At 42.2% G+C, this 14,369-nt stretch overlaps 1 protein-coding gene across 1 annotated transcript in view; it reads right to left on the reverse strand.

Annotated features, from left to right (window-relative positions):
* The window catches only part of SLC28A3 (solute carrier family 28 member 3), a 60,830-nt gene extending 49,730 nt beyond the window's left edge, over positions 1-11,100 (reverse strand). Inside the window, exon 1 of the mRNA XM_081521061.1 lies at positions 11,023-11,100. Coding sequence (XP_081377187.1) covers positions 11,023-11,100 — 78 coding nt within the window. The remainder of the gene's footprint in view (positions 1-11,022) is intronic.
* Between the last annotated feature and the right edge of the window lie 3,269 nt (positions 11,101-14,369).

Raw genomic sequence — 14,369 nt, forward strand, 5'->3', positions numbered from 1 at the left:
TGCTAGAAACTTACAGTATACTGTAAAATTTATTTGACTAAATAGAACATGAATCAAAATGAACCAAAATATCTGTAGTGCTTGCACGTGCTCAGTCATGTCCGACTCTTTGTGACCCCATGGATTGCAGCCCCTCAGGCTCCTCCTGTCCATGAAATTTTCCAGGCAAGAATACTGGAGTGGGTTGCTATTTCCTACTCCAGGGGGATCTTCCTGACCCAGGGATCAAACCTGTGTCTTCTGCAACTCCTGCATTGCAGGCGGATTCTCTACTGCTGAGCCACTGGTGAAGCCCCAGAATAAACCAAAATATTTGTAAATCACTTTTTAAAGTGCTGTGAAGGGCCCCAGGTATTGAGAGCTGAGCTCTCCAGTGTGCTGGGGAGTTTTACATTCAGTTGACATGGTAACAATTCAGATCTGCTTGCTGGCATCTCTCACAGTTTTTCCATGAATGGATTCCAAGATTTGCTATAAGAAGAGACAGACTTCATACTTAGAATTCAAAATTTGGTTTTGCATGCACCAAAATAGCCTCCCCACCTAAATGGTTTAAATAATAGTTGCTTGAGCATTAGTAATAAATACTTGAGCATTTGTTAGGTACCAGTGCTTTACATTTGGAGAAGGAAATGGCAACCCACTCCAGTATTCTTGCCTAGAGAATCCTGTGGACACAGGAGCCTGGTAGGCTGCTGTCCATAGGGTCGCACAGAGTTGGACACAACTGAAGCGACTTAGCATGCATGCATGCACTGAAGAAGGAAATGGCAACCCACTTCAGTATTCTTGCCTGAAGAATCCCAGGGACAGAGGAGCCTGGTGGGCTGCCATCTATGGGGTCGCGCAGAGTCGGACACGACTGAAGCGACTTAGCAGCAGCAGCAGTGCTTTACATTAATTTCACAAAAGTCTTATGATGTAGGGTATCAGTAACTATTTTTGGATGAGAAAATAGGTATAGAAGTTATGTAACTTGGGAGTTCCTTGATGGTCTTGTGGTTAAGAATCTGACTTCCAATGCAGGGGACGCAGGTTCAATCTGTGGTCGGGGAACTAAGATCTCACATGTTGTGGGGCAATTAAATCCATGCACCTCAACTACTGGGCCCACGCTCTAATGCCTGTGAGCAGCAACTAGAGAAGACTGAAAACTGCAGTGAAGACCCAGTGCACCAAAAAAAAAAAAAAATGAAGAAGAAGTTAGGTAGTGTGCCCAAATCACAAAACTAGTAGTCCAGTTCTGAGGCTTCAATCCAACGGGTTTTGCCCTCCTCAGAATAATTTAATATGTAGCTTTCAACCTCAGTATCTGTGTCCTGTTTTCCTCACTTTCCCCAACCCCCAACAGTCTGGTTTTTTTCAAGAGTTCACCCCCTTTTTCTCTCTCCTACTTCTTCTTTAATGAGAGGCCCTTTGCCATCTCCAGCCAAGGTCAAAGTCACATACGCTATGGCCAGTGCTTGGAACATTGCAGACTACTTCTTACTCCCACCTGTGCTTTTCTAAATTCTTCCTTTCCTACTCCTTTCTTCCCTCTTCCCTGACCTAAAGACCTCATACTCTGCAAGGGAACAAGGAAGTGGCCATGTGGAGCAACAGAAAGCCACACATATGCGGTCTCCTGGAAATGTCCTTTGTTGACTCTGCCCCTCCTTGCTGTATCCAACATACCCTGTTTCTAGAGCTTTGCTTCTCTCCTGCTTTGCTTGCCTGCATCTGCCTCTCAAGTAAGCAAATAATTTGTTTCAAACCTCCCTGGCTGCACAAGTCACACTAGTACTCTCTAACCAACTTCCTCCTTGTAAATGTTCCTGAACCTTTAGTCTTGAGTGGATGAGAAACTCAGAATGCAATAACTAGAATTAGAAAAATAAAGATTTTTAAAAAGCTAGCAAAGTTATAAAGTAATATGGATGACAGTGTTGGATGATCAGTACATTTCCAAAGCTGAGCAGGTCTGCAGAGTAAGGTAACTGTGTGGTCCAGAATGGGAGCTGTTAACGCCTGTTTTGGCCCCTTTTAGACTATGACTGACTCTATCTCATGACGCAAAGAGCCTTGTCTCATATTAATGGGTTACTTTCTGATCATGTTTCATGGAAGAATATACATACATATTTAATTGACATATAGTTGATTTATAACACGTTAGTTTCAGGAGTATAGCAAAATGATTCATATATATATACATATATATATATTATTACAAGATTTTGACCATAGTTCCCTATGCTATATAGTAGGTCTTTGTTGTTTATGTATTTTATATATAGTAGTGTGTTTAGAGAAAGTGAAAGTGAAAGTCGCTCAGTTGTGTCTGACTCTTTGCGACCCCATGGACTTTGTTCATGAAATTCTCCAGGCCAGAATACTGGAGTGGGTAGCCTTTCCCTTCTTCAGGGGATCTTCCCAACCCAGGGATTGAACCCAGGTCGCCCACATTGCAGGTGGATTCTTTACCAGCTGAGCCACAAGGGAAGCCCAGTACTATGTATATGTAATCCTAATTTATCCCTTCCTCTCATGGAGGAATTTATACCATGACTTTAGTTGCAACCTCTTATAATCTGGCTGGCTAACTTATTCTAGAATGTTCCTAAGTCCACAGAGTATAGAAATTCAGTTTGAAATGTAAACGTACTGGTTTTAGATTCTTGGGACAAAGATTTTGAAATTAGCAAAGAGCCAAGAGGTAAATAAGAACCGTCCTCTATTCCTGTATGCCTCTCTTTACCACCCTCCCCATCTTCCTGTTCATGTCTCTCATATCTTTTCATTCAGGGCCTTGACTTCTCCATATAATGTCATGTGAGAAAAATAGTTCTTGACATGGTGGCCTGGGGAATTATACCCTTTGGGCCCTAATGAGCATTTTCCTTCCACTCAGCTCAAAGGTCTGTGTAGTCAAAACTATGGTTTTTCCAGTAGTCATGTATGGATGTGAGCACTGGGCCATAAAGAAGGCTGAGCACCAAAGAATTGATGCTTTTGAATTGTGGTGTTGGAGAAGATGTGTGAGAATCCCTTGGACTGCAAGGAAATCAAACCAGTCAATCCTAAAGGAAATCAACCCTGAATATTCACTGAAAGGACTGATGCTGAAGCTGAAGCTCCATATACTTTGGCCTCCTGATGCGAAGAGCCAACTCATTGGAAAAGATCCTGATGCTGGGAAAGACTGAAGGCAGTAGCAGAAGGGGGCAACAGAGGATGAGTTGCTTGGATGGCATCATCGACTCAATGGACATGAGTTTGAGCAAACTCTGGCAGATAGTGAAGGACAGGGAAGCCTGGTGTCCATGGGTTGCAAAGGGTCAAACCCAACATAGCAACTGAACAACAAACAGCAACAGCTCAGAGTAGGTGCTCAAAAGATATTTGTAGAATGAGTTAGTGGAGGAATGAAAGCCTGTAAATTCATTTTGAACATTTAGGAAATATTCTCCAACTCCCAGTCTAGGGGAGATCACCTCCTTACATCATGAACAGCACTTTTTACATACTATGTTGTGCTACTTTGCCATTGTTACCTAATTTACACCTAACAGAAGCTCCCTGTTTTCAGCTCCTAGTATAATGTCTGGCACGAGGTCAGAACTGAATAAATTTTTCTTGAATCAATAAATGTTGTGCTTTGTGTTGAAAGAGTTTTGGCTCTTGGAAGGAATGAAACAAACAAAGGCTTGAATTTATAAAACCAGGAGATTGGAAGGAACACCAAGATGTCTTCAGGTATATTTCCTGACAATCATTCCTAGTAATCATCTCCTTTGTTCCTGAAAACCCATGAGAGGTTTCTTAATTTTGTGACTCCCAGGTTTTTCATAAGAAACCTCTATTTACTGTCAAAGGATAGAACACATTTTTACTTTCTTTTTCTTTCCGATTTTCAAAGGGAAAAGAAAGTATGACCAGGCATGCCAAGGCTATAAATGGATTCTGGGCCAAACGTCTTAGCCCATGTGTGGAGTGGATTTAGATGCCTGCAACTCCAGAGCCTGGCTTTGAGTGAAAATCATGCTGTTCTACATCTGCCTAAATCTGCAATATGAAGACAAAATTCCAAATTTCTGTGGCATGATAGAGATTTGGGGTTCACGCTCCCAATAATCTGTTCCACATAAAATTTCAAATTCTCCCACCTTAGATATTTTTTGACAAATAACAGTTCAGGTAGCATCCGGAGCCTAGTTTGTCATCAACATCAACAGTGTCTAGATAAAATGGGTCTGCAAGCACCACTATCTTCCTTTTAAATTAAGAGCTTATGGAGTGGAAGTTTTATAATCAGTAGTAAAACAGAGAGAGAGAGAGGAAGCCTGGTAACTAGTCTTGGATCTGTCTTAACTGAGGTAAGAACATTTTCCTGAAAACCTCGGCAGCCCATCCTTTAGAGGTCTGGAGGTTGGGGCTGTGTTGGCAGCACACAATGCCCTGTGAACCAGTTTCAATTGGTGTTCCCATGACTGATCAAGGGCTTTCAGTCATCACTGATGTGACATCTGCATGACAATCAGGACCAGAGATAGGTAACAAATCAGGTTTTACTCCATGCAATCAACATGTAGAACCTCAAAAGGAGCCTCTTAGAATCAGAAGGGATATTCATGGTAGGAAAATAAAGCATTTAATCTCCCTCTTCTCCTTTCCTTTTCCTGTGACCATTAGATGCCTGAATTCTTCCCCAGTTTTAGTAAAGGGCAGCCACGATGGCTGTAAGCCTCAGAACCTTAGTCCTTTCTGTACTCATGACTGATCATCAGTGCATTCCTCCCAAAGCTGCTCTCACTCTCCTGAAACCTCAGATGTGGCTAGAACCACTCATCATTTAATCATACACATACTCCTTTATGACATGTCTAACTTTGCTATTTAAATCTCAGGTTATTGGGCTTCCCTGGTGGGTCAGTGGTAAAGAGTCTGCCTGCCAATACAGGAGACACCAGTTCAATCCCTGATCTGGGAAGACCCCTTACACCTTGGAGCAACTAGGACCATGTGCCTCGACTATTGAGCCTATGCTCTCGGGTCAGGGAGCTGCAACTAGAGCATAGTCCCTGTTTGCTACAACTGGAGAGAAGGTCCACACAGAAAAGAAGACCCCACCCAAAATTAAAAAATATATAAAAAAACTATTGGTACTATTGTCAGAAATGATGGAGTAAGAACATCTCAAATTCTTCACCTTCATAAAGGCAACAAGAACACTGGCAAAATTGTCAAAATCACTTTTTCAGAGCTCTGGAAATAAAGCAAAGGCTTATGACAATCCAGAGAGTATTTTTTTTCAAGTAAAATGACTGAATCTCAGAACTGCAGGCTTTGTGGTGTCTGAATTCGCTAGTCCTATTCCACTCTCCCCAGAGTCATGATGACCTTGAAAAACAACTGAAATAGCAGTGAAAACTAAGCAGCCTAGCAGCCTAAGGAAGAGGCAAAATGAGATTGTCCCTCTCCCAAAGTCCAGTTCCAAGATCACAGCCCTTATTTGACCTGTCTTGCATTTCCTCGGCAATTCCCATTCTCAAGCCTTGTCCTTATTTAATCTGAATCTGCGTTCGTGTATGTGTATGCATGCAAAGTTGCTTCAGTCGTGTCCAACTCTTTGTGACCCTATGGACTGTAGCCCACCAGGCTCCTCTGTCCATGGGATTCTCCAGGCAAGAAAATTGGAGAGGGTTGCCATGCACTCCGCCAGCAGATCTTCCCAACCCAGGGATCAAACTTGTGTCTCCTGAGTCATCGGTCGCCCAATACTATTTCCCTGAGGGCCATGGTTTAACATCGGAGGCAGCTGCCTGAGATGGTGATGACAGTTGGAGAAAACAGCAAGATAAAGAAAATTTTAAAGGAAAAGTTGGAGAATGAGATATCCATAAGGGAAACTAGAAGCCCAGGGACATGCCTGAGAAAGACCTGAGAAAAATAAAAATTCTCATCTCTGGTTGATGTTGAAACTCGACAGAAATAGGGAGTGAAGTAAACATGAAATTGGAGCTGGCCTGCTGGAGGACTGCAGACAATCTCCCCAGCAGTCACAGAGCCCCTAGCATGAACTAGGAGATTGATTGGTTTCAGGCACTTGGGAATTTATGTCAGAACCATAACTAATTATTAAAGTCACTGAACAGAGCCTTTAGTGGCTATGCATGACAATAAATGCAGACTCCATAGAATTAGTTCAGTTAATTCTATAAACAAACCAATAGGAACAATAGTGGCAATAGCAACAACCAGCAACAAAACAAACCCCGGAAAAGGGGGAGGTACTTGTTTTTCAGAATTACCACATTATTTTATTTTCTTAAATCGAAGTATAGTTGATTTATATAATGTTTTGGTAGTTTCAGGTGTACAGCAAAGTGATTCAGTTCTATCTATATATTCTTTTCCAGATTATTTCCTTGTTGACCAGAGTTCCCTATTTTATTTTGCTATCCTGACGGAGGGACGCAGTTGAACAGAGTGTGCAGGATGGGACTTTCCGAGCTGAGGGACGACAATGTCCTGTTCCTTGACCTGGTTGGTACTTTTTAATACCTTGTCTATCTGGTTTTGTGTGTTTTTCTGCATGTTACATTTTACAATTATTGGAAAAACCCTGCCTACAGCTCTGATTTTGCCTCTTCTGAGCCCACCTCTCTCCCCTCTGCTAGAGGAATGTCTTTTCTATCCTCATTTTCTCCAGGCTGTTACTGCCTACTTACAACAAAAACTGTCCCCGGCCCCCACCCCGCCCCCAGTGACCAGTGATATCCAAGTTAGCAAATCAAGCGAACTTGTCTCCTCCATGGAGGAGTCTTTGCTCTTGATCTTGCAGTTCTTTTCCCCTCAGCTTCCCCAGACCCTTCCCTCACCTGGTTCTGTCCTCTCTTCCTGTGACTTTCCTACTCCTGAAACACTGGCGCTCCCCAGGTTCCCTTCCCACGGTCTCATCCACACCCTTGCCCACCTCTCTGCTAAGAGCCCCCCAAAGTATAGTGTCCCTTACAGGTTCTGGGTGCAAGTGTGTGTGAAGCTTCCTGCTTCATCTCCATCTTTATCTGAATGTTCGGTATTATCTGAATTTCAAACAACAGGCCTCAAAATGAAGTCATTCTTTTCCTTGCTCCAACCTGATTCCTAGATTTCCTATCTCTGTAAAGGGAATCACTTCCAAGTTGACATCTCAAGCTGGAAATGTGGATGTGTCGTTCTCTTTAACCTGAGTACCAAGAGCTACTATTATTATGTTCACATTGTGCTAGGCACTTGCTACTTTATGCCTCGCCTCCCTTCCAGATTCCTATTTTGAAAACCTCATGCCCTGAGTGGTATGTCAGGAGATGGAAAGTTTGGGAGGTGATTAACTCAAGAGGGCAGAGCCTTTGTGAATGGGACTAGTGTCTTTATAAAAAAAGACCTCAGAGAGCTCCCTGGTATTTTTGTCTTTGTGAGGATAGGGGCCTCACCAGATACTGAATCTGCTGATGCCTCGATCTTGGACCTCTCAGCCTCCAGAACTGTGAGAAATACATTTCTGTTTATAAGCCAGCCAGTTCGAGATATTGGGTTGGCCAAAAAGTTTGTTCAGGACTTTGTTGACAAAGGTTGGTATAGTCAAAGCTATGGTTTTTCCAGTAGTCATGAATGGATGTGCGAGTTTGACCATAAAGAAGGCTAAGCAGCTAAGAACTGATGCTTTCGAACTCTGGAGCTGGAGAAGCCTCTTGAGAATCCTTTGGACTGCAAGGAAATCAAACCAGTCAATCCTAAAGGAAATCAACCCTGAATATTCATGGAAGGACTAAATCTGAAGCTCCAATACTTTGGCCACCTGATGTAAAGAGCTGACTCAATGGAAAACATCTTGATGCTGTGAAGGACTGAAGGCAGGGGAAGGGGGCAACAGAGGATGAGTTGCTTGGATAGCATCATCGACTCAGTGGACATGAGTTTGAGCCAACTCCAGAAGATGGTGAAGGACAGGGAAGCCTGGCGTGCTGCAGTCCATAGGACTGCAAAAAATCAGACATGACTTAGCAGCTGAACAATAGCAAGCCACCTAGTCTGAGATATTGGGTTGGCCAAAAAGTTTGTTTGAGTTTTCCTGTAAGATTTTATGGGAAAAGCCTGAACGAACTTTTTGGCCAACACAATGTTTTGTTACAGCAGCCTGAGTGAATTAAGACAGTTTTTTAAGAAACATATAGTACATACATCGTCTACATATATTACAGAGGAAGTCATGGAAATATTCACAGGCAGGGCAGCTCTTACTCCTCTCCCTGACTCCTGCCAATCCCACTGCAGGGGGGGCCTCTAATAGTATTAATACTGTCACCCAGCATCAGTTTCTATTGCCTATAACCTGGTTCTGACCATCAGACTAACCTAAATGGTATCTCAACCACACACAAATCTCTTCCCATTTCTGTTCACCTTTAAGTAGCAGAGTACTTTAATACTTTGATCATATAAATTTTGATCGTTTCCTTCTCGGACATCTGATGGGCACACATGGAGGCCACATGGTCTAACACCAGCCTCCCCCGCTCCCTTCACCCCCCTAGCTCCACATCCTCTCTACCCAGAGCACACAGGCTCTTTCAGGTCCTGGGCCAGGGCACAGGCAGTTCTCTTTGTTTGAGATGCTCTGTTCACAAGCTTCCCTGTTTATCTGGGAAATCCTTACCTACCCTTAAGCGACACTTGATGTTCTCTGAACATCTGTGACACAGAATAGTGTGTTATTCCCTCTTGAATTGGCTCCCTCCCTAGTGGTGGCCATATCTAGGGGGCAGTTAACAACCGTGCTGAGTAAATAGGTGTCTCTGGAAATTCTTATTGAAGGTCTAGCACTGGACAGATAACCTGGTCAGTGCTTGAACAATCGGTATCACTGGAGGCAGAGATAGCGAGGAGACATCTCACAGGTATCTCAATCTTATCTTCCAGTAGTTACCACCACATATTTCCTAGTCACTTCCCCACAATTTATTGACCCTAAAAGCCCAATCCCTCTTTCCTTTGTCTATTCACTTCATCACAATTTATCATCCTTTTAAAAAAGGTATATAAGCCTCTGAGTCTTACTGCTTCATTGGGATTTTTACTTTCTTTCTGTGAAATTTATGTGTACAGAAAATTAAAAATATTAATAAAATTTGAATGCCTTTTCTCCTATTTAATCTCCTATTTGTCAGTTTAATTCACAGGCCTCAGGAGCTGAATCTAAGGGAGTAGAGGGAAAGATTTTCTCTCCCCTACACTTATAACCTGTGAGATGAGCATGACTGTGATAATTACACGATGAAACTGAGGATCAGGGAGGTTACAATAACTTGTGGAAGACTCAGGACAACTCAGGGTTGAGCCAAACCCTTTTACCTTCCTTGTTCCTTTCTTTGCTATTGCTTAAACATCTGTTTTGCTTGTGTATTAAAGCTGAAGCCTAGGGGATTTCTGACATCTGTTCACATGGGCTTCCCAGGTTGAGTGTCAGCTTAGGAAAGGAAGCATACTTGGGAAGAGCCCTGAAAAATCCTTGTCCCAGACCCAGTCAGAAAGCCTGATATTTTCTGGTGACAGTCTCCTGTGGCATATAGACCCGGGCCAAGCAGCATTACTCACTCAGTGAGTTTTGGTTGATGACATAAGACAGTTTGCAAAACCCAGCTGTGTGGGGCAGGTACCCAGGCCTGATCTGACAGAGGATTTCATACCTGGTTTAAGAAAAAGGAACTCTGATCTGAATAGACATTTCTTCAAAGAGGACATACAGATGACCAACAGGCACACAAAAAAGATGTTCAACACCGCTAGTTATTAGAGAAATGCAAATGAAAACTGTGATGAGATATCACCTCACACCAGTCAGAATGGCGATCAGCAAAAAATCCAGAAATGCTGGAGGGGGTGTGGAGAGAAGGTGTTGGTGGAAATGTTAACTGGTACAGCCACCATGCAGAACAGTGTGGAGATTTCTTAAAAAACTAAAAATAGAGATATCACATGACCCTGCAATCTCACTCCTGGGCATATATTCATAAAAAACACATGATCCGAAAGTATCCATGCACCCCAATGTTCATTGCAGCACTATTTACAATAGCCAAGAAATGGAAGCAACCTAAATGTCCATTGACAGAGGGATGGATAAAGAAGATGTGGTACATATACACAACGGCATAATACTTAGCCATTAAAAAGAATGAAATAATGCCATTTGCAGCAATATGGATGAAACTAGAGAGTGCCATTCTGAGTGAAGTAAACGTCAGGCAGAGAAGGAGAAATATTGTATTCCCTTATATGTGGAATCTTAAAAGAAATGTTACAAATGAACTTAGTTACAAAACAAAGAGACTCACAGACTTAGAAAATGAGCTTATGGTTGCTGGGGGAAGGTATAGCTAGGGAGTTTGGGAAGGTCAAGTACACACTGCTATATTTAAAATGGATAACCAACAAGGACCTATTGTATAGCATGTGAAACTCTGCTCAATGGTATGTACCAGCTTGGGTGGGAGAGGGGGTTGAGGGAGAATGGATACATGTATATGTAGGGCTGAGTCCCTTCACTGTTCACCTGAAACTACCACAACCTGGTTCATTTACTACACCCCAATACAAAATAAAAAGTTTGAAGTTTTGTGGGGAAACAAGAATGCACATGTATACTTAAAGAAAGAGAGAGAGGAAGGGACTCTGAGGTGCTGACTGCATTCAGGATCTGGATTCTTCCCCATTCTTCCCTAGTCACCAGATCTTTGGGAAACTGTCTGTAGGTAAATACTATATCCACTCCGGACGAGCCCTAAACACAAGCAGGAGAGGACAGTCTTGTTTTCAAAGTGACAGGGCAAGTCAGGGATCAAAACAGGTTCAGTTAAGAGACTTTTCAGGTTTGTCAACCCAAGAAGGAAAGAATAATAGGCTTAAAGAGAACCATTAAAAACCTTACAATAATCCCTCTGCTTCAGTGAAGAAACTTGGCAGAAAGGCCAGGAAAGAATATAAAACAAAAGACCTGCTCACCTGAAAGCCGCTGTTGCTGCAACCCTGGGCTGGGAGGGCTGCCACCCTCTGCAGCTCCACAGAGTTTTTGCTGCTCATGGACTTGGTTGGGCTCCGGAGTCTTTTCAGATGTCTGGGCTGGAGATCTACTGTGCCTGTGAAATCAAACACAGCCTCTGCTGAAGTCAGAATGCCACCTGCTGTCATAGGCACCAGGCCATCGATTCAGTTTGGGAACTTTGATCAAAATCTCCTGGTTGGGGTGGGGCAGGAGTGGCGAGGGGCGGGGTGGACGCTTTCAGATCAGGTCCACCTACCTCATTAACCCTTCTCATTATCCCCACTCCTGCCGGTCCATTTTCACTCAGGGAAGAAGACTCCTGTGCTGCTCAAAACAGAAAAGGACATTTTCTCTACAGTCTTGAGTGAAAGAATCTAATTCCTGTGCTAGTGTTGGGCACTGGGAGTGGTGAGTGGCAGGAAACATAAGGGCTGGCTGTTACCAAGTGACCAGGATTCTGTGCTAGGTCTGTGTTCTAGACATTACTTACGGTGGTCTTGATTTATCTTGAAACAAGGGAAAAGTGAGGGGTCCATGAACATCACCTCAGTTAATCTCAGAGGAAAAGTTAATGATTCGCTCAGGGCCACTTGGCTAATGAATGGACAGTGAAAAGTCAAATTCAGGTCTGGTGGATTCCAAAGCCTTCTTACTCTACCCCTGCCAGCAAACAGGGTTGCTTTAAAAAATCCAACTCCTAGAGGGACTTCCCTGGTGGTCTAGTGTTTAAGACTTCTAAGAGTTTAAAAATGGTCCAGATCAAAATATTTTAAAAATAAATCCAACTCCTTGAAATGCAAAGATGTAGCAGGTAAATGAAAAGTGACCAACTTAAAAGGTTCTTTCCTCTATGAAATTTTTAGCTGTGGGATTTTTTTTTCAAAACAGCAATTTCCCCTAGTACGTTTAAAATGAATGATCATGCATCTATTAATTATTATAATTGTGAGGCCTGTGTGGAAATGTGAAAAATGTTTATGTTAAGTGAAAAACTAAAATGTATAAATTGAATGCTGTGTACAGTAGGCAAAGAATGGAAGAAGATACCAAATACCACCAGTGGTTATTTCTGGGTTGTGGTTTTATTTTTGTAATCCTCTGCATGTTTTATTTTATTTATTTATTGGGACTGCACTGGATTTTCATTGCTGCTTTCAGATTTTCTCTAATTGTGGTGAATGGGGGCTACTCGTCCTTACAGTGCACGGACTTCTCATTGCGATGCCTTCTCTTTTGCGATGCCTTCTCTTGTTGCAGAGCAGGCTCTCGGTGCGTGGGCTTCAGTAATTGCAGCACGTGGGCTCAGTAATTGTGGCTCCCAGGCTCTGGAGTTCAGTCTCAGTAGTTATGGTGCATGGGCTTAGTTGTTCCATGGAACGTGGGATCTTCCTGGACCAGGGATCAAACATGTGACTCCTACATTGGCAGGCAGACTCTTATCCACTGTACCACCACTACCAGGGAAGTCCTGGGTGGTGGTTTTATGGGTGGTTGCTATTTTCTCTTTCATCCTTTGCTAAATTTTCTATAAAGAGTGTGATTTACTATCATTATCATCATATTGTATATATGTATACCCACATATGTGTATATATGAACATATGTACATGTATACATATATACAATATGATGATATGAACATATATACACACATGTGTGTGTCTGTGTGTATGTTAAGAGCTCATTGGACCCATACTGCCTGGGTTCAAATCCTGTCTCTGCTACTCACTACAGCGAACTACAACTCAGCTCAAGATCTAAACCCAGCCTTCTGCCTGTCTTTAGGCAGCCCTGGAGCTAAGAATGGTTTCTAGATCTTAAAACAGTTGAAAAAATGGAAAGGATGAATATTTCATGTCATATGTAAACTATATATATGAAATTCAAATTTCAGTGTTCATAAATAAAATTTTGTTTGCACACAAACATGCCCATTCATTCAAATGGCAACCCACTCCAGTATTCTTGCCTGGAGAATCCCAGGGACAGAGGAGCCTGGTGGGCTGCTGTCCATGGGGTTGCACAGAGTCGGACACGACTGAAGCGACTTAGCATGCATTCATAGCATGGCTGCTCAAGACTCAATCTAGTTTATAGTTGGAGAGGATCCTTATTCTCCAAAGAAAAAGAAAAACCTTCATTCTTCTGTTTATGGTTGTAATTGCAGAAATGTGATTCAAATATCTTGACATTCTTGCAGTCATTGTTATATGAACCTTTTAAAAGGCAACAACCTAGTATTTTCTCTGCCTCTAGGCTGTAGACAGCATGTTTGAAAAGATACAAGCATATTTGAGAGCAGGTCACAGTACAAGCAAGATCACACTACAGTGTTGATTGAAAGACACAATGACCTGCTCATTTTGTTCTAAGGCAATACCAGCTAAAAGGAAAACTTGAGAGCTACTTAAGGCAAATTGCATGTACAAGTAGGATGCTAAAATGCAAAAATAGATAATCATTTCCAGAGGAGTTTTAACTTAAAATGCTATCCTTCTGAAACTTTTGTTTAAGAGCTTTTAGAAGTAATGAAAATTCTGACTTTCTTGGCAGCACAAGAATTAACTTGGGACTATGCATGGGACTATCACTTGATGGTACCTTGGTAGAAGCTATGGCTCATTTTAAACAATTTGGAGATAGACATTGTGATCAGAAAATGAGGTGAAAGACCCTTGCAACTTTCCAAGAGTGCATATTAAATCATTTCCCAGTTATGCAAAATCACTATTTGTAAGGAATAATTTGTGCCAAGGCCTGGGAAACTGTCTCTTAACTCTACTGCATCAGCTATTTTCATGGAGGACACCACCTTACCAAAACCTGGAGGATACCACCTTACCAAATAGTCACCAGAAATGGGGGAAAGTGCCATTCTGTGCCTCCTGGTATGAACACTGAGCAGGACACCGCATCATTTTTGTGGAATTATTGCCCCAAATGTATAACCTGAGTCTAATTAGGGCCAATTGGGGAATGTTTTACAAAATAACTGGACTGTATTTCTCAAAATTGTTATGGTTGTAGAAGACAAAGAAGACAGAGAGCCCATTCCAGATTACAGAATACCAAAGATATTTGACAGATAAATGCAGCACATCATCCTGGAGTGAGTCCTGTACCAAGGGGAAGGTTTGTTATAAAGACCAACATAGGGACAACTGAGCACATCTGAATTTTGGTCATAGTAGAGTATATCTTAAATTTCCTCATATTGGTAGCGATACTGTGGTTATGTTAGAGAATGACCTCAGGAAATAGACTTTGAAATATGGAGGAATAAAGGGGTATGATGTCTATAATTTAT

This window comes from Giraffa tippelskirchi, chromosome 1 (assembly GCF_054371585.1).
Source record: "Giraffa tippelskirchi isolate mGirTip1 chromosome 1, T2T-mGirTip1v1.2.pri, whole genome shotgun sequence".
Classification (NCBI taxonomy): Eukaryota; Metazoa; Chordata; class Mammalia; order Artiodactyla; family Giraffidae; genus Giraffa; species Giraffa tippelskirchi.